At 32.8% G+C, this 22309-nt stretch overlaps 1 protein-coding gene and 1 pseudogene across 2 annotated transcripts in view; both read right to left on the bottom strand.

The window, feature by feature from the left end:
* The window catches only part of LOC145252504 (copine-8-like), a 157202-nt gene that overhangs the window by 8333 nt on the left and 126560 nt on the right, over positions 1-22309 (bottom strand). For both annotated transcript variants that reach the window (XM_080112010.1, XM_080112009.1), the window contains 2 exons: positions 20713-20815; positions 16088-16145 (listed from right to left, as the gene is read on the bottom strand). In XM_080112010.1, coding sequence (XP_079968136.1) covers positions 16088-16145; positions 20713-20815 — 161 coding nt within the window. The remainder of the gene's footprint in view (positions 1-16087; positions 16146-20712; positions 20816-22309) is intronic.
* Positions 17974-18108, bottom strand: LOC145253046 (U2 spliceosomal RNA; annotated as a pseudogene).

Below are 22309 nucleotides of genomic sequence, written 5' to 3'. Positions count from 1 at the left end.
CAGATCATATTCACATAGTGCCTTAGCCACTGTGGCATTGTTATATTCACCTAGTGCCTTAGCCACTGTGGCATTGTTATATTCATCTAGTGCCTTAGCCACTGTGGCATTGTTAGCAATGAGTTAGCAGACACTGAAGTCAAAGAAGGGACCTCCTCCAACCAATCAGAGGTTGACCACTACTACAATAAAGTAAAGGCAGCTATCTGGAGAACAACCAGCAGCATGACGAATTTATGGCAACAGAGGCGAGAAGCTGAACCAGCAGAAGAAAATACTGACTTACAGAAACGATCAAATATTACGGAGTCAATTGTACAACCCTGACCTTAAGTACTGGCTCATCAAAATCAACAGGGCACCCAATGTGGCACAATAAGCTTCCTTTTGGGGAGCTGGGGCTTCCTCATTAATAAACCTTGTATGAGACTTGTCTTGTACTCATAGGGAGATATCTGTGCCAACCTGTCACCGCATATTTCAAAATGTCAGTGCATATCAACTGGGTCCAGACTGACAGGTGATGACTGTCGAGCCAATTTGTTTATGTAACTGGGTGTACAGTGGTAAAGGTCAAACTTGCTTGCTGACATCAGAGTATTTTTTAAAACAATGGCAATATTTCACTGGCTTTGTTTTTAACATGTATGCATGTCTATTTCTCTCTCTCTCTCTTCCTTTCTTCTCTCTTTCTTATGACCTTTACTCTCTCTTCCAAAAAGAAAAGAATTGTATTGAATATTTGCAGGTAGTGCAGCTTCGGTAAAAAAAGTGCAGAGCACGTAGTCTATGACTGCACACGCATCCACTGCCCCCCAGCAAATAGCCTCGCCTACAATCCCGTATTTACTCTATCCATCATGGAGAAATGAAAAGTAATGCAAGATCTTCCGGACGTCTTCCTCCCATCGCAAATATAACTCATCCCTAATCCCCTTTTCTATTTTCTTGCTCAACAACAACAACAGCAGCTGCCTTAATCCAGTACAAGAATAAAAATCTGAGGGTTTAAGGTGAGTGTGGAGTTCATCCAAGATTACATCTCTTACTGATGAAACAATCACCAAAGTGTGCCCAATTATCATTGAACAATGAAAAAACAAAAACAGTCGAACATTCACAACTGAAACTTTGTAGGCAAGTCAATCACAGACTCAAGTTTATTTATAAGCAAATATGGTTGGATTTCAGACAAGATTTTCAATTTTTATCAATAGTTGAATTAGTGGCATTTACTTTTCTTTACCCAAACACGTGTTCGTATTATAAACATTTACTAACATGAAAGTAACTTTTTATATTCTTGTATCTTGTATAAAAATGTTTTGTTATAAATTTCATTCTTCTCAATTTCTCTTTCACAAAAAATTGTTTATGCTTTAGGTAGCACTTACTAACTGGTGACCCGTCTATTATTTCAATGTTTCCCTTATTGTCCACTTTATTAAGCATATTCCAGATAAATATCCTCCATTTTCTTCCTTCAGTAAAACAATAACTTTTATACACAATTTATATTAAATATCAACGTGGTTCTTGGCTATACAACACAAAAGATGCTATTGTCACCCAAAATGACTACTACCAAGACCAGGTACCATACCACACAATCAAGGAATGATCTAAACTTCCCATACTATTACTAATTGGTATGTAAAATTATATTACTATTGCTACTACTGCTACAATTTTTGTAGGAACGGCCAATAAAAATTAAAGCAATTAACCAAAAACAATGAAATCCTCTGATTAAAAAAGATCCACTAAAATCGGTGAATTATCTGATTTTAATAAAATTTTGAATCTATATATATATATATATATATATATATATATATATAGAGAGAGAGAGAGAGAGATAATTCTCTGATTTTAGTGCATTTTTGTAATCAGAGAATTTCATTGTTTTGTTGTTAATTGCTTTAATTTTCATTGGCTGTTCCTACAGAAATTGTAATAGTAGCAATAGTAGTTTAAAGTTAATATAAAAGGTATTCGGACCTGTGGAATAAATTCAATTTGATTTTTTAATGGATAAAAATAGCTGCTAAAGGGTCAAAATTGACACAAAATTGGAACTTGGCAGGCATAAGTCAACGAAATGTGTACCTTTTATGCATGCAAAAATATTCATTCATACAGTAAATTTGATTAATTTTTAAACTTCTGATATCTCTTTGTTGTTTCTCAGCAATAAATAAGGCTGGAGAGTGTCAGGTTTTAGTTTCGATTCTAGCTGATGACACCTAAGTCATTTTTTTTTTTAACTTTTGAAATCGCTATTATATATTGGGTACAATATAATAATCAATAGATTATTGGCTTTATAATAATGAATACAAAATCTGCACAAATAAAAATATCATATTTAAGCATATTTTACAACCAGGCAATACCGGGGGAGGGGTACTACTATATATTAGGTACAATATAATATTCAATAGAGAATTGACTATAATAATGAATATGAAATCTGCTTGAATTAAAATATAATTAAACATATTTTACAAATGGGTAACATCGAGAAGCCTGCGAGTTAATAGATATTAACAAAGTACATATTTCGTAATTGAATGCCTACTAGACACTATCCTCGAGTGTCTAAGGTTTCTCTGTACAAGAGTTTATCAGAAGAACCTGGCACGAGGATACTTTTCCCTGCAAGTAAATCCTGACCAAATATTCAAAATCACATTTTGTATTCACTGACCAAATAAGATATCCACACTATGGCTAACTTACACGAGCTTTTACGAGGAATGGTGCACCTCGTCCAAGTAATGTTACCTCAAGTAACACGAAGCTGAATGCTCCACAAGCCTAGATGAATTCTTGTCCTCGAATCCACTAAGACCAAGAGACTAAAACGAAAGATAAACTACAACATATAAAAATGGTTAATTTGGGAGAAGGAAAATTATGTTCTCAATTTCTTTACTAACTCAGTGTCTGAGAGATAAAGAATTTTAATGGGACATTTGAATATCTACGTATCTCATATAGACTTCAACTGTTAGCCCCAGGTAGTGAGCCCCTTGATTTCTGAGAACTTTGACTAAAGTAAAATAAATATATATATATATATATATATATATATATATATATTTGGTAATTTTAATTACTTTACTCCTGTCACCTTCATTTCAAGGACAACAAAATATATGTATGTATCTTTATTATATGGATAGTTAAAACTTGTTGACCACATTCACAAAAGAGATAAAAAAATATGGGTGTTTATTTTAAATTAATTATAAAATTTGAGAAAAATTCTTTCATTCCGAATAGAATCAGCATTTATAATTTATGGAATATGTTATGGAGGTCGTTTTCTAAGGATTCTGTCATTGTCTTTGATTATGTGTACATCCGTTTTTTTTTTTCTTCGTGCATGTTATAGAGCAATGTTATTATCAGAAAATATACCCATCTCGAATACAATGTTATCATGGAGTTCGTTTATGAACATCAGGAATAATGTGGTCCGAAGATCGACCTGAGGCACTCCCACATTAATATTATGCTGTTTGGATGTATGTTCATCAAAGACAACTTGGATGGTCCTCCTGTCTAAGAAGGATCTATAATTGATATCATTGTCTAATATGATTCTATAGAATGATTATTTTAGAATAAACTCCTCTCAGAATATATTGGATTACTTACAGAACATATTACTCCTAGAAGGAAATGTTTACAGCAAGTGTGCCACCATTTCTCTCAAAATAAAAAGCAAACAAGCAAAAACATTAAATGTCTTGAGAATTTTAAATAGAAAATCTAAATATAATTGTTTGAATTTTTCCAGCAGCAAAAGTACAATTACGTGAGGGAAGTAAATTTTGAAAAAAGGCTTTCACTCCCACTGCTTATTTGCACAATGGGAAGACCTTTTATAAAGCTGAGCTCCAATCTATTGTCCCCCCTCGCCAATCTTTCACGGAAAACACCAGTCTATCTGAAACCACTGTCAATCATTTTCCCCACTCCTTATCTGTGCCTAAATCAAAACGTAGATTCCATGAACAAAGCTTCTTTCTTAGAACTGCACGTCTGTGGAACTCTCCGCAACTTTCCTGTTTCCCTCTTGACTTGAACTTGGGTGTCTTCAAGTCCAACATAAACAAATTCCTGATGAACCGCCCCCTTAAGTAATGACACTTTATCAAATCTCCAATACTAATGAATAATACAACACTACCTCATTGATTACTATACACAGAATAACCCTTATCCCCGAGTGGCTTCTGGGCCTTGATAAGTTGTGATCTCCATTTAAAAAAAAAAAAAAAAATTAAAAAAAGGAATATATACCTTTTATTTAAGAATGACGTGAATGACGTGACATGACGCAAAAAAAAAAAAAAAAAAAAAAAAAATCAGGAACAGGACGAAAACAAAAAAAAATTCTAGGATATGATGGAAATAAAATAAAAAATATCTAGGACATGATGGAAATAAAATAAAAAAAATCTAGGACATGATGGAAATAAAATTAAAAAAAATCTAGAACATGATGGAAATAAAATAAAAAAAAAATCTAGGACATGATGGAAATAAAATAAAAAAATATCTAGGACATGATGGAAATAAAATTAAAAAAATCTAGGACATGATGGAAATAAAATTAAAAAAATCTAGGACATGATGGAAATAAAATTAAAAAAATCTAGGACATGATGGAAATAAAATTTAAAAAATCTAGGACATGATGGAAATAACAATAAAAAAATATCTAGGACATGATGGAAATAACAATAAAAAAATATCTAGGACATGATGGAAATAAAATAAAAAAATATCTAGGACATGATGGAAATAACAAAAAAAAAAATCTAGGACATGATGGAAATAAAATTAAAAAAATCTAGGACATGATGGAAATAAAATTAAAAAAATCTAGGACATGATGGAAATAAAATTAAAAAAATCTAGAACATGATGGAAATAAAATTAAAAAAATCTAGGACATGATGGAAATAAAATTAAAAAAATCTAGGACATGATGGAAATAAAATTAAAAAAATCTAGGACATGATGGAAATAAAATTAAAAAAATCTAGGACATGATGGAAATAAAATTAAAAAAATCTAGGACATGATGGAAATAACAATAAAAAATATCTAGGACATGATGGAAATAAAATAAAAAAAATCTAGGACATGATGGAAATAACAATAAAAAATATCTAGGACATGATGGAAATAAAATTAAAAAAATCTAGGACATGATGGAAATAAAATTAAAAAAATCTAGGACATGATGGAAATAACAAAAAAAATATCTAGGACATGATGGAAATAAAATAAAAAAAATCTAGGACATGATGGAAATAAAATTAAAAAAATCTAGGACATGATGGAAATAAAATTAAAAAAATCTAGGACATGATGGAAATAAAATTAAAAAAATCTAGGACATGATGGAAATAAAAATAAAAAATATCTAGGACATGATGGAAATAAAATAAAAAAATCTAGGACATGATGGAAATAAAAAAAAAATCTAGGACATGATGGAAATAAAAAAAAAATCTAGGACATGATGGAAATAAAAAAAAAAATCTGGGACATGATGGAAATAAAAAATTTGTAAAAAGGAAAATTTCGAAAAAAATGTTTTTACAAGATCCCTTGAACTTTGATTTTCACAGAGAAAATAAAGAAAAAAGTAATCATCAACAGCAACATTCATCAACAAAAAGTATGAAATCCAAAATTAATGGAGAAACGTTTATTACTAAATTTTACTTTAATTTCCATCACAAGGCAGGCGTGAAATGTTGGCTGGTGTTGCCCATCCCAGAGTCAGAGACTCTTGTGGCATCCTAAATGCCAAAAAATGGATGAAGAAAAATAATGCTGGTTTCTGAAATGCAATTCAGTCGAAAGTGAAAGAAATCCAGTGTATTAGGTGCAAAAATAATGGCTTTTTTTGATGTTCAACTTCAAGTCAAAAGCGACATTATTTTTGCACCAACCTAATATTTTGAAATGGCTAAAAAGCAAGCATTAATGGGGGGGGGGTAATTATATCTACTATTTACTCTATGTCAAAAGTTTGACTATTTCATGCAGAACACGGCAAAGTGGTGTGGAGGTGTGTGCTACTGACGGTCAGTTTAAGTGAGTACAACAGAATACGTTTACCATTATTCAAAAAGATTTAATGCCAGCAAATCCAGGAGGTTCTTTCCTAAAATTATTCAAATAAGTTTCCATTAAACGAAAAGAATAGACGAATTGAAAAGAGAAAATAAGACTTTCTTCAAATCACAATATTCGGAACAGGACCAAGTTTACTAAAATTCATTGTTTTTTTTTTAATAAAAGTCCAGTATTTCATCATAATAGTCTTGTCATGAAAAAAAAAATGCCTAATTTTTAAAATAATTCAATTTTTAGTGTGTGTATTCAACTAGAACATTTGTAACATGTATTTAAAAAAAAGATAGTAATTTATTTTCCTCTCTTTCCCTGGGGACCTGATTGAATTCAGGTGTCTTTTTTGAAGCTCTACCCCCCTCCCTGAGGAGAAAGAAGTGACTTATAATATTAGAGTTCATTTTTAACTTGAAGGGGCAAGTTAAAAATAAGACCGGTTTTAATGTGTGGGAAAATACAGCTCATCAGAAAGTAGTCCTTTGGATTAGAAAATGAAAGATATATATATATAGACCTAAAGATGTATTTAGATAATTCCTATTTCAGTCATGTAAATTATTTTGGGTTGAAAAGAGAACACACATTCGAGACTGATTATTTTGTATTCTTTTTCCTACCATGAAGACATTGGCTACTCAGATAACCAGTAACAGTCCTTTACTTCTTTTTTTTCTCTAACTAATAACAAAATCACATGCGATCGAGCTGGCATTCAAAAAACCAAAAGTCCACTGTCAAGTAAAAAATCCATCCTTTATTCTGCCATCTCGGACTCCCAACAGTGCCTAAATCTGCAAGTTGTATTATTCTTATATCTGAAGGCTTTCAGGTTCAAGTCTGACTACTTCCTTACAGCAGGCACATGCCAATCATGGCCATTTATTTCTATGCTTCTCCACACTTACTACAGAACGAAAATAAAAATTATCTCAGTCTAAAAAGATTTTTCCTTCAATAACTGATGATAGAAAAGATGAAATGTAATATCAAAACAGATACTACACTTTGTCCATAGTAAAAAGGCCATTCTTTTTACCATTATAAATAGCTGGCCAGCATTGTGTTGTTAACAGAAACAGCTGTAGCGTCGTTGACACATTTTTTGTAGTCTGCTCAATGGATAGTAATATTTTATCTTATTCATCGTTTTTCACAGTTGCCATCGTTGCCATATTAAAGATATAGCAGCAAAAGCTTCTCTTCCCTTGGATTTTGTCATTAAAATTAAAATATTAGGCTGAGAAGAAAGTTCTTGTAGAATTTTTAATTTTGATTTCAAATGATGTATTTTTAAATAAGTTTTCGTTATAATAACTTTACTTTATATATCATTTTAAAGAGCGTTTTCGCTCTATCTAATCGTTTAAATTACGATTGTTTTAAAACAAGTATGTCTGCTTTTCAGAATGTCGAATACAAAATGGAAAAAAAAGCAAATTTGCATAGTTTTCTTATTTTAATTTAAGCTAAGCTGAAAAGCTGCTGAAACAGCTTGTGATATCAACGAACCACTACCAAATGCACAGCATAATGGTGGTTTAAGAAATTTCATGGTGGTGACAAGATTCTTGAAGATGATGAGTGTAGTAGTTGGCCATCGGATGTTGACAACGATCAATTATGAGTTTTAGTTGGAGGCAATCCACACACAAGTGTTCGGGAACTTGCTTCTGAATTAGACGTAACATATACAATGATTTCCAACTACTTGAGAGACTGGGAAGACAAAAAACTTGATAAATTCGTGCCTCACAAATTGAACAACCACCAAAAGAAATGCCGTTATGAAGTGTCATCTTCCCTTCATTTATGCAACAAGAAGGACCCATTTCTCGACCGGGTTGTGACTTGCAATGAAAAGTGGGTTATCTGGCAGCACTCAGCTCAGTGGTTAGATGCCGACGAAGCTCCACAACACTTCCTGAAGCCAGAGTTGCACCCAAAAGAAGGTCATGCTGATTGTTTGGTGGTCTGCAACCGGTTTCATCCATTAGTTTTTTTTAATGCAGGCAAAACGATTACAGCAGAGAAGTACTGTCAACAAATGGATGAAATGCATCAGAAACTTCGATAACAACACCCAACATTAGTCAAGAGAAAAGGCTGAATTCTTCATGACAATGCTTGACCACACATTGCTAAACCGACCCTGCAGAAGTTGAATGAATTGGGTTATGAAACTGCCTCATCCGTCATAATCTCCAGACTTCTTACCTACCGACTACCACTTTTTCAAGCATTTCAAAAACTTCCTGCATGAGAAATGCTTCAAAAACCTAAGCGATATCACCACCAGAACACAAGATTTTTACATTACACACGTTTTACGTTAGCAAATGTGTGTTGATTCTGATGACGCTTATTTCGATCAAGAAATTTTTGTTTGAGCCGAGATATGTTCATCTGAATTAAACGTTAAAAACCGCAAGAACTTTCTTGTCAACCTGATAATACGAACAACATGCTCATGTTCTTTCTTTTGCTTTAGTCTATTTGATGTTGATCTATTGGAACAACGAGGACTATCTAATCATCCTGGAGGGATGATGGATAACACTCACTGAATTGTGAAGCAAGGGTTGCATAATCTCTAACCACTCCTTTCCTAAGTTGGCTCTGTCTGATTCCAGTGGCAAGCAGAAGTCTATGGCAACTAGAAACAATGCTGAAATAAGTGGAAAACACATACAACACCTGACATTCCCAAATGGTTACTCATTTTAGTATTGACCAGGCTCAATTAAGCTTATTGACCAGGCTCAATTAAGCTTAACTTTGGTGATTTAAAAGAAACCAGTGTGCCAACATGACCATGCTGTCTTTACATCATCAATGCTCTGATCCCCATCTGGCATCAATTGAAATGGATGGCTCTCGTCTTGGGGAGGCTCCATGTTTTGACAAGCTTCTAGGATTGACCTTTACTCCCGATCTGAAATGGAACACATCAAATCCGTTGACAAGGTCGCTGGAAAAATGGTGGGATCCTTCTATCGATCCATAAAATATCTCACTGCTGATGCAATTCTCTATTTATATAAAAGCCAAGTACGTCCAAGGATGGAGTACTGTTACCACATCTGGGCAGGAGCTGCTAAAAACAGCCTATCCTGCCTTGACGGAGTACAAAATAGACTTCATAGCTTAGTGGGGGATGCCCTTTTCTCTTCCCTGCAACCTCTCCCACAGAAGAGACGTTGCGAGCCTGTCTTTGTTTAATGGTTATTTCCATGGCAGGTGCTCGTCTGAGCTCCAATCTCTGGTCCCCCCCTCGCCAATCTTTCACAAAAAACACCCGTCTGGCTGAAACCACTGTCAATAATTTTCCCTATTCTTTATCTGTGCCTAAATCAAAACAGATTCCATGAACAAAGCTTCTTTCTTAGAAGTGTATGCCTGTGGAACTGTTCCGTCTGCCTGTTTCCCACCTGACCACAACAATCCAACATAAACAAGTTCCTGATAAATCGCCCCCTTAAGTAAGACACTTTATCAAATCTCCATTACTAGCGGTTACTACGATATTATCCCATTGATTACTGTACACGCAATAACCCTTATCCCTGAGTAGCCTCCGGGCCGTGATAAATATTGACTACGCCGTAAAAAAAAAAAAAAAAAAAAAGATTTGTCTATTGCAGCATTGGAAAATTACAATTCTTGAGTTGAAGTACAATGATACTCTGCTCTTTCTTTTCTTTTCCTTTTAAACTCTTTCCTTTCTTTCTTTTTTTTCCTGGGATTTTTACTGTCTGCTCGCTCGTGTCTCTTTGCTCACTCAGTATAATCTGGCAGTTTCCGTCGGTCGCCAGACGTTGCCGAGCAAGACTCATGGATAAATGGGCTTTATAAACTGCAGAAGTACTAAACATGTTGATCTTACCTCGATTCCACCCAGCTTAATAGTAAGAGGTTTAAAAGAAATAAAAATTCTCAAAAATTTAAAGCTAGATGAAAATACTACAAAAATAAAAAAAATCAAGGGAGATAAATTATGTAGAGAAAGTTTTATTAATTACCTCCTTTGAATATTTTGATCTGATATTTTGTTATACTTTTTATAACTTATAGTAAACTACATAGCCCAAGAAATAAATGAAAAAAAAACATTCTGATAAGTAGCTTGAATGAATTGTCACTGCTTTACATAAAAAAACATCTAATCTCTTTGAGAGGAATTTGGAAATCTTTAAACTGTTGAATAGACAATCTAGCTCAAGTATCAAAAGATTGAAAGCTGATTTACATCCAATAATTTTTATAAATAGACGCTAAAACATTACCTTAACAATAATACAAGTTTTATAACAATTTTTTCCAATTAATAATTTAATGATCAAATGATACCATAATTAAATCGCCCTTTTAAAAGTGTGTGTGTATATATATATATATACTAGCAAAAGTACCCGCCGTTGACTGGGTTCAAAAACAGCCAACAGAAAATGGACTCTGATTTATGAAATTATGATAGGTTATGAAAAGGAAGGGTTGTAAAGAGATAGCTTCGAATTTGGGGGTATCAAAACCAAAGCAAAATATGATGAAAGTAAAAATAAAATAGATAAACCCCATAATTTATTATACCATACAGGTTCACACTGAAACACTTATCACAATATTCTGTGGATCTATATTAAAAAACCTTGTTAAACTTTGTGACATATTTCCATTCTATGCAGGTTAAGCATGAACGAACACCCCATAATTTTATTATACTATATTTCTTCAAACTGAAACATAATTATCAAAGTATACATACACAGATAGATAGGAAAAGTCTTTATTAAAGTTTGTGCCTATTTCCATTCTATGGAGGCCAGGCGCGAACACAGACTCTACAATTTTATTATATCATCCCTATTTAAGTTAAAACATACTTATCAAAGTATTATGTACATCTATATCAAAAACACTTGTAAACGTTTTTTCTTTAATTTTTTATTTCCATACTTTGGGGGCCAGGCGCAAACGCAGACCCCACAATTTTAATGAACCACCGTTCTGCCAGATAAAACATACCCATTCGTGTGTCTCGATACATCTTCTATCATTATATGTAATCAGTTTTCTATAATAGTCAACCATATAGGAACCTATTCGTGACCAGACACACACACACAATATATATATATATATATATACACACATACATACACACACACACACACGCACTATAAGCATAAATAAAAACTGTAAATCGAAAATTTACATGTAAAGATTTATTTTTCGAAAGAATATCTCCAATAGAGAAAGACAATAAAATATCCTTATTCTGTGGAGTTTCATAAAAATGAAGAATCCTTTTCTTGCGAGGAAAGAAATTAGTTAGCAAATCATAAATAGCGGGGTTAAAAGATTTGCTAGTTTTAGCATTTTCTGAAACTAATATTTTATGATGGTGGTCATAGAATGTAAAAGTAATGTTTGCATAAAATAATGTTTGGATAGGGTCTGTCCCGGGGATTAAACCAAAACAAACAAAAACCGTCCTCTCATGACGACGACCAGTTCTACGCATGCGCCAGAGGACATCATGACCTGATTTAGTTTAAATAGTTGAAGAACTGACTAAATTTCATGTACGTCGTGTTAGGTCAGTTGGTTAGTGCGTTGGTTCATTATCTAAACGTTTTGGGTTCGAATCGTGGTGTGAGATTTTTTTTTTTCTCGATTTTTTAAATTTAAATATTGAAGCAGGGTTATTTAAGCTATTTTTCATGTAACGTTCGTTTTTCTGTTTTTTTGTTTTTATTTTTACTTCACTTATTCTTAGGTTTTCATTAACACCCCTGACTGACCACACACACCCAAAAACACCCGGGTACCCACCGATTTTTTAAATTTTAATATTGAAACAGGCTTATTTAAGCCATTTTTCACATGTTTTTTGGGGGGATTTTAACGTTCGTTTTTCTGTTTTCTTTTTTCGATTTTTACATTTAACATCGTTCGTTTGCCTTACGTTAGTTTTTTTTTTTTTTTTTTCGATGTTATGATTACTCCCCCCCCCTCCGGGTACCCCTCCACCCACACACTTTCTGTTTTCTTTTTTTACTTTGATTATTCTTAGGTTTTCATTAACACCCCCACCCGCTCCAAACACTCAGCCAATGCCGGGTAACTAAGCAGGGTTTTTTTTTTTCTTATTCTTAGGTTTTCATTAACACCCCCACCCTGCCCGACCACACCTACCGAAAAACACCCGGGCAACGCCGGGTACCCCTTGCTAGTCTATTTATAAAAATGTAAATTTGCTTTCAATCTTTTTGATACTCTGATCTATATAATTTTGTTCCCGGTTAAAAGTATCAAAAAAACAATGAATTTAATACGGTTATTGATAGTGCTCAATGGAAAAAGCGAAACATGCTTTATTTACTGTTAGGTAAATAAGTTTTATGGTCACGACAAAAACAAAAGCTACTGTTTCGGTCCAATAATGACCACCATCAAGTGACCTAAACTTCCAATTTCATAGAAATTGGATCTTACTCATAGAAATTAAAATTGACAACTTTATTTAGCAACTATCGGTTATTTGAGTTCAGCTTGGTTTGACAATTCATCATGAAGAAACTGACATCTGAGCAGCGTTCGCAAATGATACAATCAATTTACTGAGAAAAACATTTGATGAACGAATAATTTAACAAAATGGGCCTGTCAACTGGACACTTCATTCGTGTGATTTAACCCCATTAGATTGCTTTCTTTGGGGGATATGTCTATACTGATACACCAGACACAATAGACCACTTGAAAGACAAAATTCATTATTACTGAAATACAGCCTAATTTAATGCATAAAGTTTGTGAAAATTGGACTTCTAGATTACACATAAACATGCCAGTCACGGGGCTATATGCCTAAAATTGTATTTAAATTATAAATGCAAAAATAATTAATCTTTGAAATAAACCAAATATTTGTATAATAAAAATATTTTTCTGTGATTTATTTTAATTTAAAGTTCAACTCTAAAATAAAAAACACCCTATATCTATATAATTATAAAACTGAACCTTGCTTGTTTGCTTGCATCTTGTCTTCAACAATTGGCCGATTCCATTTAAGAAAAATAAAACAGAAAAAAAATGACACATGAATTGCGAGATAAGATTTATTTTTCTTTTCAAAAAAGCCAAATTGCATTTGTTTTAATTAATCAATGCTATTTGACATTTTCATAAACGATTAAAAAGAATTGATTGTTGTTATGCAAAATAAGAAAACAGTGTAGGAACAGAATAGTTAACAAATCCTGTTTCCATGTCAAGAATGAGTTTCTACATAATAATGTTACTATTTTTTAAAAAAATTCTTAACATTGGGAGGGATCTCTATCAACTTTTTTCTACCTTGCCGCTATGAAAAAAAGATCATATTTTGTCTTGCAATTATAAAGATTTGGTTGGTTATTAAATTGACTTGCGTGAGTGTAAAAAGAAAAAAAAGATACATCTAATAATAATTGTAATAACAATGGGAAATAGATTAACACCTTCAGCTAAATCACTCCCGTAAAATGAGATTATTTTTTTAGCTGATTATGTGATGGAAAGAAAATAAAAACAATTATTTTAGAATTTCAAGTAGAAGAGCAGTTTCAAACATTAAAGTAAAATGATAATCATTTCAAGCTCATTTTAAGTTTTTGTCTAATCACTCAAAAATTGAAAATAAAACAAAACTATTTTCATTCAACAGATTGAACAACAAGTTTGCTTTGAACTAAAAACATGCTTTAAAATAAGTTTAAACACAAACTTATTCAGGTAAGTAAAAGAGTCTTGCCTTTGGTAACATTAATTCATCACATATTTGTAACAAATGCTCAAATCTCATTCTTCTTTTGTTTGGGGGGGTGTATATAAGTTTGTGTTGTATATAAGTTTGTGTTGTATATAAGTTTGTGTTGTATATAAGTTTGTGTTGTATATAAGTTTGTGTTTAGATTTAGATATAATTTCCTTCATAATTTGGAAAATTTCTAAATGTTTCTTCTTTATGTATTTTTATCTAAGATTTCGATAAACTTGATGTGAGATTTTCATCTATTTTTTCAGTTGTGTCCAGAGCAAAAGAATTGTTCTTAATTTTTGTTTATTCTGGACAAGAACCGATAAAATTTGTCACCAAAACAGGAGTAAATGTAATAAAATATAAGAAATTTAGCACTAGTTTTTTTTTGTTTTGGATCATTTTGGAAACTAGAAATATTTTCAATGTTTCTCTATAAAAACAATTTTTTTTCTTTCAAATTTCTTAAGTTTCCAAGTATTTATTTGTTGTATAATTGTTTTTATACAATGCGACTTACCTTACTTTCATCATCCACTTTTGGCACTGATTTTGGCTATGATAATCCTCCTTAGTTCAGGAATAATAAAGGGACTTTTTGATAGGTGTATTGTCTTTGAGAAAACCCTACTGATAAACACAGGCAGAGGAGGTTAAGGTCTGGTGAGTTGGAAGCTGATTCAGAATCAGAATTCCTACAAATGAGACGATCACTAAAGTATCCTCATGAAACAAAAATGTAGTAGGCAAAAAAAAATAAATGTTCTGTCAGCAACAGTACAACTTCAAAATAGTCAATATCGCCCACCTCCAGAAGAGAGGGAATTCCTGTCCGTGATAACCGTGGTAAAAGAAGACACATTCCAATCGCCAGAAACACCCACACACACAATCTGCAGGACACTGCTGACTCGTCTCTAGCCTCCTGCTTTTATAGTGGCCGGGAATTATCCATTTGCATAATCACATGAGAAAGAAACGTGATTTTCCGAGAGTTGCATGGGGTAAACGCTAATAAAAACCCCCGGACGCCATCTTGGAATTCTCTTTTCCCCCCAACCAGTGACACAACAGACGTACCCGAGGTAAGCTCTTTTTCCCCTCATTTTAGTTATTGCTACTTCTGCTACACCTCACAGCCAAGATATCATATAAAGTGTGAGGAGTTACCCCATCTATTATATAAAGGACAAACATCTGTGTGCGTGTTCGTATGTCCACTAAAAACTTTTGACGGGTACCAAAGTAGCATTGTTAGAAAGAGCAATCGCTCAGATGAAAAAAATATCGAAGAAATGGAAAAAATCGTTCATTATTTTGTGGAAAAATATCGTTTTGTTAGAAGGGGGTCAGATAAAAATCTTGCTTTCGACACGATTTGTAAATCGTGCATGCGCAAATCGTTGATATGTTCTTTTGTTTTAAATAGCTCAATTTGTGACATTATAGCCTCTGTGTTCTCGTAGGCCCATCGATAAAAGCGTTCAGTTATTAACTTCAGTTATGTGAGTTCGTGACTGTCAGAGTCATTTTTTTCTATTTGTTTTGCTTACAAAATTTTGCTTTCGGTTCTGGCTGATGGTACCAGAGTCCCTTTTTTATTATTTTTTTACGACCAGGAAATATAGCTCATCCCCCCCACCCATTGTCACAATTTTATTTTCCCTCACAAAAATTTTTTTTTATATTTTTACAGTAACAAATTGTTTCTCCCTTTGAAATACAATTTTTAATCATTTTATTCGATACAACTGACACAATAATAGGTTTGCTTGTTTAGTTTTACAGCATATCAACCCTTTTCCGAATTTGAATCTAGTAATTTAGAAAAAAAGATGCTATGTTTTAAGTTGTTTATATCTTCACGGTATTTTGTTGTTTTGTAGAGAAAAAAATATTTGTTTTTGATTTTGTAGAACATGATTGAATTTTGCAAAGGGAAAGGAAAAAAACATCAATGTCTGGTGCATTTAAGTCAGGAAGCTAAGATCTTCAGACAGCCTAATCTAGTAGCACCAGATGCAAAATAGGATTACGAGATTTAAATTGATCATTAAAATTTTCTGAAGCTGAAATAAATTTTGAAGAAAAAAAATTGTGAGAAATGGATGTACCTACCTTCAAAATCAGCATCACCAATACCAACGATGATTATTGACATTGGAAGTTTGGATGCCTATTTAAAAAAAAAAAAAAAAAAAAAAAAAAAACAGAAAAAAAATGGGATTTTAGTTGTAGGAGTAAACTCAAAATTAAAGTATTTAACAATCAATTATCTTTGTTTGAAAACCGTCTGCAAAATAATTCTTCCAGTGGAAATAATTGTTAATAAATTTTTTTTTTTTTTTTGTTGATCTCCCTAGAATAGTTTTCATCCAATTTCTTTTTCATATTTATGTCTTACCATTCATAAGCTACCTCACAACAACCCCACCATTTTTTTCTTTATTCATTATAAAAAAAAATGTAATATTATAGTTAAGGGTTGCATCCTCACCGTTTCCAGGCAGCCAATATTTTTTATCACTGATTAAGATCATTGTTAAGAATATAAACAACAAAAATAATGAACTAATTATCAAAACGATTTAAGCATTAAATAATTAGATATTGTTTAGCAGGTTCTTAATTGTGTTCTGGACAACACATATTTAAATGTAGAAAGCCTATTGATGATTATGTCAATCATACACAGCCATAAAAGTTTCTAGTCTCTAATGCGGCAAGTATTTAGTAAAGGGAGGTAATTAAAAGAGTCTGTAATAAGACAAGCATTTAATAGTAATTGTACAAGGGAGGTAATTAGGCCAGTCTCTAATAAGATAAGTATTGAAGAATATCACATAACGAGTAAAAAAAGCTGAGTGGAAAAGTTTAAAGGTCAAGGGGCAGAGATGACATCAGATGAACGTCACAAAACCATGTAATTTTTTAGTTGTTGAAATTTCAAGAGGAATGACATGTCCAACTACTGTCCTCGATGGAAACAACACAGATAGCATGGCCGGGTGTAGTGAAATGGACTGTCTATGTCTGTCCTGCTCTCATCCTCTCATGCATATACAAGTTGTCTGTTTTTCTGTGGCTTATATACACCAACAGTTAAGCTAAACACATGGGGTCTATAAATGCCTTGAAGAAAGCTATTAAACATTTAAGGCCAAAACTTGAAATTTAAGCAGTGATTTTCCCATTGCACAAAAGTAGGAGTAGCAGATTTATTGCTTGTTGCCTGAGGAACCCTCACTTGTAAATGTTTACCATACCTTTTGTGCAGATATGGCATTAACTGGTAATAAACTAAACCTTGTCCCATATCTTTCTAAAAATAAAAAACTATTCGTCTGTCTCTCTCACACACACACACACACACACACGTGTATACACCTTAATAGAAATGCTGGATAAATTCATGCTATGTTAATATGTATGTTTATTTGCTGTGTTTAGTTCTGATACAATAGAAGTATTTTATGGGCATTAAAACTAGTCTGTCTACAACAGGGATCTTCAAAATAGTAAATACCAAGTAGCATGATATCATAGGGCTATCCACATCTTACATAAGAAGGGCCCTGTTCAAGAGTGACACTTCTAAAGGTCGAGGGTTATCAGAGGAGAACTCAACAAAACCACTTGAATTCTCTCTCTTACTGGTGAGATTCCAAGAAGGAAGGACATGCTTGACTGCCGTTCCCAATGAGCAATGTGAATAATGTGGTTGGGTGTAGAGAGACAGGCTATTCATCCCTTTCTTTCTCTCATGCATATACAAGTTGTCTCTTAATGTTTTCCTGTAATTGTTCTTTTAAATATATTATAAAAACATTGAGAAAAATAAAATAAAATAAATAAGTGATTGCATCCCACAGACGATCAACAACCTGGGTTCACAACAATGATGATAACTCATGATCTATATGTGAAAATACAACAAAAGTACCTATTTACAATGCCTCCCCACGGGACAGAGTTAGACACCAGGGTCGTTTTTTAACGTGGAGAAAAGGTACAAAAATAAAAAATTGTCTCAGTCGTGAAGGACTGATCCTCCACTGAAAGAGAACAAGAAATGGAAGTGCAGCATCTGAAGAACAGATGCTACACTTTGATCTTAGCCAAAAGGCCAAGGAAAGAATCTTATGGGTAACAACAATGGAAAGAAGAGCGGATAATTAGGTACTTATGCAGAATAAGGACTGTACTATCATCGGAATTTTCAGGGCAGTTTATGTAAAATGCTGGAAGATGCTGAACGAAAATTTAATTTTTTTGTGTGTAAACGCGGGGCAATTTTTTCCATTGAAAAATTCATTATTTCTGTTTATTACAAAGATAATTCAATGAAAAATTTCTTGAAAATATGAAAACAATATTTTTGTTGTTACGAAAAAAATACAATGAATAATTATTGGAAAATTTTTACGAAATTTTAAGAAAATTAAAATAACATTAAAATGGCACTCCTTCATTATAATACTGAAATTCAAAAATTTAAATATTGAATCCCAAGTAAAATCGATGGTAATTATGTCGTAGTAACGAACATATCCAAAAATTACAAAAATCGACAAGATAGAAAATTAATTATTAATGAAAATAATTTTCCAAGACAATTAGCGAAAATTGAGTTTTAGAAATACAAAGTGGAGAGTTTGAATCTTAACAAGGGAGGTAATTTTCTGAAAATTGAGAATATTTGGCCAATTTAGCAAAACTTAATTTTCACTAATTGTCTTCAGAAACTGTTTTCATTAATAATTTTCTACCTTATTGTTTTTCATAATTTTTTTATATGTTCATTACTGCGACATGACAAAAAAGTAAATACCATTGATCTTATTTGAAATTCAATAATCGAATTTTGCTATTATAATGAAAAGCACCTAAAAAATGTTTTTTTTTATGACTTTATTTTGTTCAAATCAAAATAAATATTTTTATTAAAAAGCAATGATAACAAATAAATGTTTTCATATGTTGGCTGTTATGATTTCATTGGCTCAACATTTTGGCACCTACACAAACCTCCTGGTAAACTCAATGATAGCATGTTGAAATTGTCCGTGGCTCTTTACAAACACTTTTCTTTCTCCAACATTACAAGAAAGAAAAAGGATAAAAAAAGAAAGAAAACATACTGAGGATGGAGTTTAGCTCCGAAATATATTTATGTGATAAATTTCAAACAAGTAAAATATTTGTTTATTTTCCTAAGATTATGTTGTGATTTGGCTTTCAAGCGCACTTGATGCGTATTTTATTTTATTCAAATTAAATCAACGTTTCTATATGGAACTCACCCCATTGATTTCAAATATTGTTTTTATTCATCCTCTTTTACCATTCTTTATATTCATTTTTATATTCTTTGATTGTCTTTCACCATTCCAGTGCCTTCATAATTACACTTTTTTTTTGTTTTATTTTACTTCAGCCGAAGTTTTCAGAAATCAAGGGGCCCATTTCCTGGGACTTACACTTGATCATTATACGAAATACGCATATTAAAATATCCCATTAAAGTTCTCCTTTATCTCTTAAATACGAAGTTGAGAATATAAGTTTTTTCCTCTCCCTAATTGACCATTTTAATATCTTTCTTGTGGTCCCTTCATCTTACTGAATTCCAGGATAAGAATTTATCTAGTCTGAGGGAGTATCCAGTTTTGTGTTGAAACATGAGGTAACATCACTCGGAGAAGGTGCACCATTCCTCGTAAAAGCCAGAGTGGATTATCCATACGAAGGAGATCTTAATACTATGCGATTTTGAACATTTAATCAGTTTACTTGTCTAGAAAAAAGTATCGTTACGCCAGGTTATCCTGACAAACCCCTACACAAAAGAGACCTTAGACACTTGAGGATAGTATCTACTAGGTATTCAAGTTCTCTCCAGTAAGCATTCAAGTTCTATCATATACATAAACTAGCCTGGGTGCCTGGCGTTGCCCAGGTGTTTAGAGGTGTGTGTTAAGCAAAAAAAATAGTGGTAGGAGGCAGGCAGGCTAGAACCCATACCGCGAAGGAGGGAAAAAACATGAAATAAAAAAAACATGGCACCTTTGCCGTTGCATTCATCGCCAAACCAGATGTGGCAAAGGTATAAATTAAGGCTAGTGAATCGAAAAGAGGAGAGGACTTTCAAAAATATTGGTGAAAAAAGTGACCCCTCCCTGTAGAAAAGTGCCCAGTTGAGGGTGAAGGAATTAATGTTTTTAACCAATTTTTCGATATGTCGTCCGAAGGGTCGAGCTTCAAAACGATACCAATCTCATGAAAATCCGTCGCCTCCGTTGAAAGTTTTAGGCAGACATACAAACAGACAGGTGAGATTTATATTATAGATGTCTTTGTGCTGTGTGTGTGTGTGTGGAGACACACATTCCTAGGCAACATTACAAGATGACGGCTGGTGGCGATGTTGCAAAGTAAAATGCCAAGTCACTGACTGATATGATTTGCACATGCATGACGGCAAGAGAGACTAAAATGTTAATGGCAGATCAAGGAATGCATTTGTGTCAAAAGGGAATCAACATATTGCAACTATTTTTGAGACAGCAAAAAAACAGAAGTGAGAAAGAAAACATTTACTATTTATGAGTTGCATTATTTTTTAGACTGTGACAACAACAACCATGCCAAATTATCTTTTTCATTTCTTTTTTTTTTTTTTAATCATTTCATCTTGTGTTGGATGTAATCAAGTTAAAATAATAAGTATTTAAACCACTTACATTCACAATAGCCTCCATAGTCTGTGGCATATCCGTTATGATTCCGTCTGTTAGGATGAGTAAGATGAAGTAATCATTCCCATCTCGCTTTAAGGCAGCAAATCTTTTTTAAAAAAATAAAAAACAATGCTTAAATTATTTATATGCAAAATAAAATTCGATAAAATTTAGAATTTGTAAAAGCTTTAAAATGATTGATTTTAACATTATTTCAACTTTGATGGCCATTTCATGCCGAAAACTGTTCAAAGTGATAAGTATTATATATATATATATATATATATATATAGTGCCGCTAAAAAGAAAGTCCACACTTATTTTTTTCAAAAACTTCAAATTTAAGCTAAATTGAATGTAACTGTTTAAACATTTACCGCATTTGATTCACCTTTTATTTTTCTATAATTTTACATGTTCATATTTAACTTTTAATTGAAGTATCCTAGTGTTCACGTTTATTTAAAAAATTAATATCCAATCGAGAAGGCAAAAAGAAACTCAGCATAGAAAATTGTTATTTAAATGTAACTTCAATGCAACGCAAATACAACAAGAACACAATGAAGTAGTTATTATTTAATAGCATAGTCCTTCTGCAATTTGACAGCCTGCAAATTTTGGACCATTCTCTTGAATTAGTCTGCAGCAATACTCCAGTGAAAGGGCATCCCACTTCTCTCTAATTTTTGTCGAAAGTTCTTCCAGATTAAAAATTTTATCACTGTGTCGCTGTTGCTTAATGTAATGCCATATGTTTTCGATAGGATTGAGGTCTGGAAACTGTGTAGACCAATCCAAACACAGAATATCATACTCTTCAAGAAACCTCTTGACATTGACAGCTATGTGAATGAAAGCATTATCCTGCAGGAAGATGGGATTATCATCCAAATTCTGGCCAAAGTAGGGTAGAAAATGCTCAGTCAACATATTAATGTGCTTGGTCGAATTAATTAGACCTTGCAAGCAACCTATAGACCCTGGACCATTGGCACTAATAACGTCCCACACAAAAACTGAACCTCCACCACCTTACAGCATTGAAACTGCACCTAGGATTTAATTCTCCGTCCTCCTTTGATGGATGTAGTGCCTACCATAACTGCCTAGCCTATTGAAGTTTCGACCAATATGAAGAGTCATGATCTTCATTGCATCTGATGAAGTTCAGACAGCGCTTTCTGTTTTTTACATAAATCATTGGCTTGTGTCTTGCAACACAGCCTCACAAATTAAATTCCTTCAATCTGTTCTTAACTGTAGAAAGAAAGCACTTTTTAACAAGATTACACTGCTGTTAAATTTAGGGAGTTGTTTTAAATCTGTTTCTGAGGCTGCAGATATTGATAGCATTGTCTTCCCGATAAGAAGTAACTTTAGGAAGACCAGATATAAAGGCCTCATGAACACTGCTGGTGTTTTGATGCTTTTGTGCAGTCATTCCTACTATTTTCTCATCACATTTCTATCTGTGGCTGATTTCTCGATTGGATAAACTAGAAAGGTAGAGATTAATGAGCTGCTGACGATCACTAAAAGAGACTCGAGGTATATGGACTAAATGTGACGTTATATAACCTGGAACAACAACAATTAT

The sequence above is a fragment of the Euprymna scolopes genome, chromosome 29 (assembly GCF_053919585.1).
Source record: "Euprymna scolopes isolate OS-2025 chromosome 29, ASM5391958v1, whole genome shotgun sequence".
Classification (NCBI taxonomy): domain Eukaryota; kingdom Metazoa; phylum Mollusca; class Cephalopoda; order Sepiida; family Sepiolidae; genus Euprymna; species Euprymna scolopes.
The sequence above is the reverse complement of the archived record's forward strand: the minus strand, read 5'-3'. Positions and strand labels throughout refer to the sequence as shown.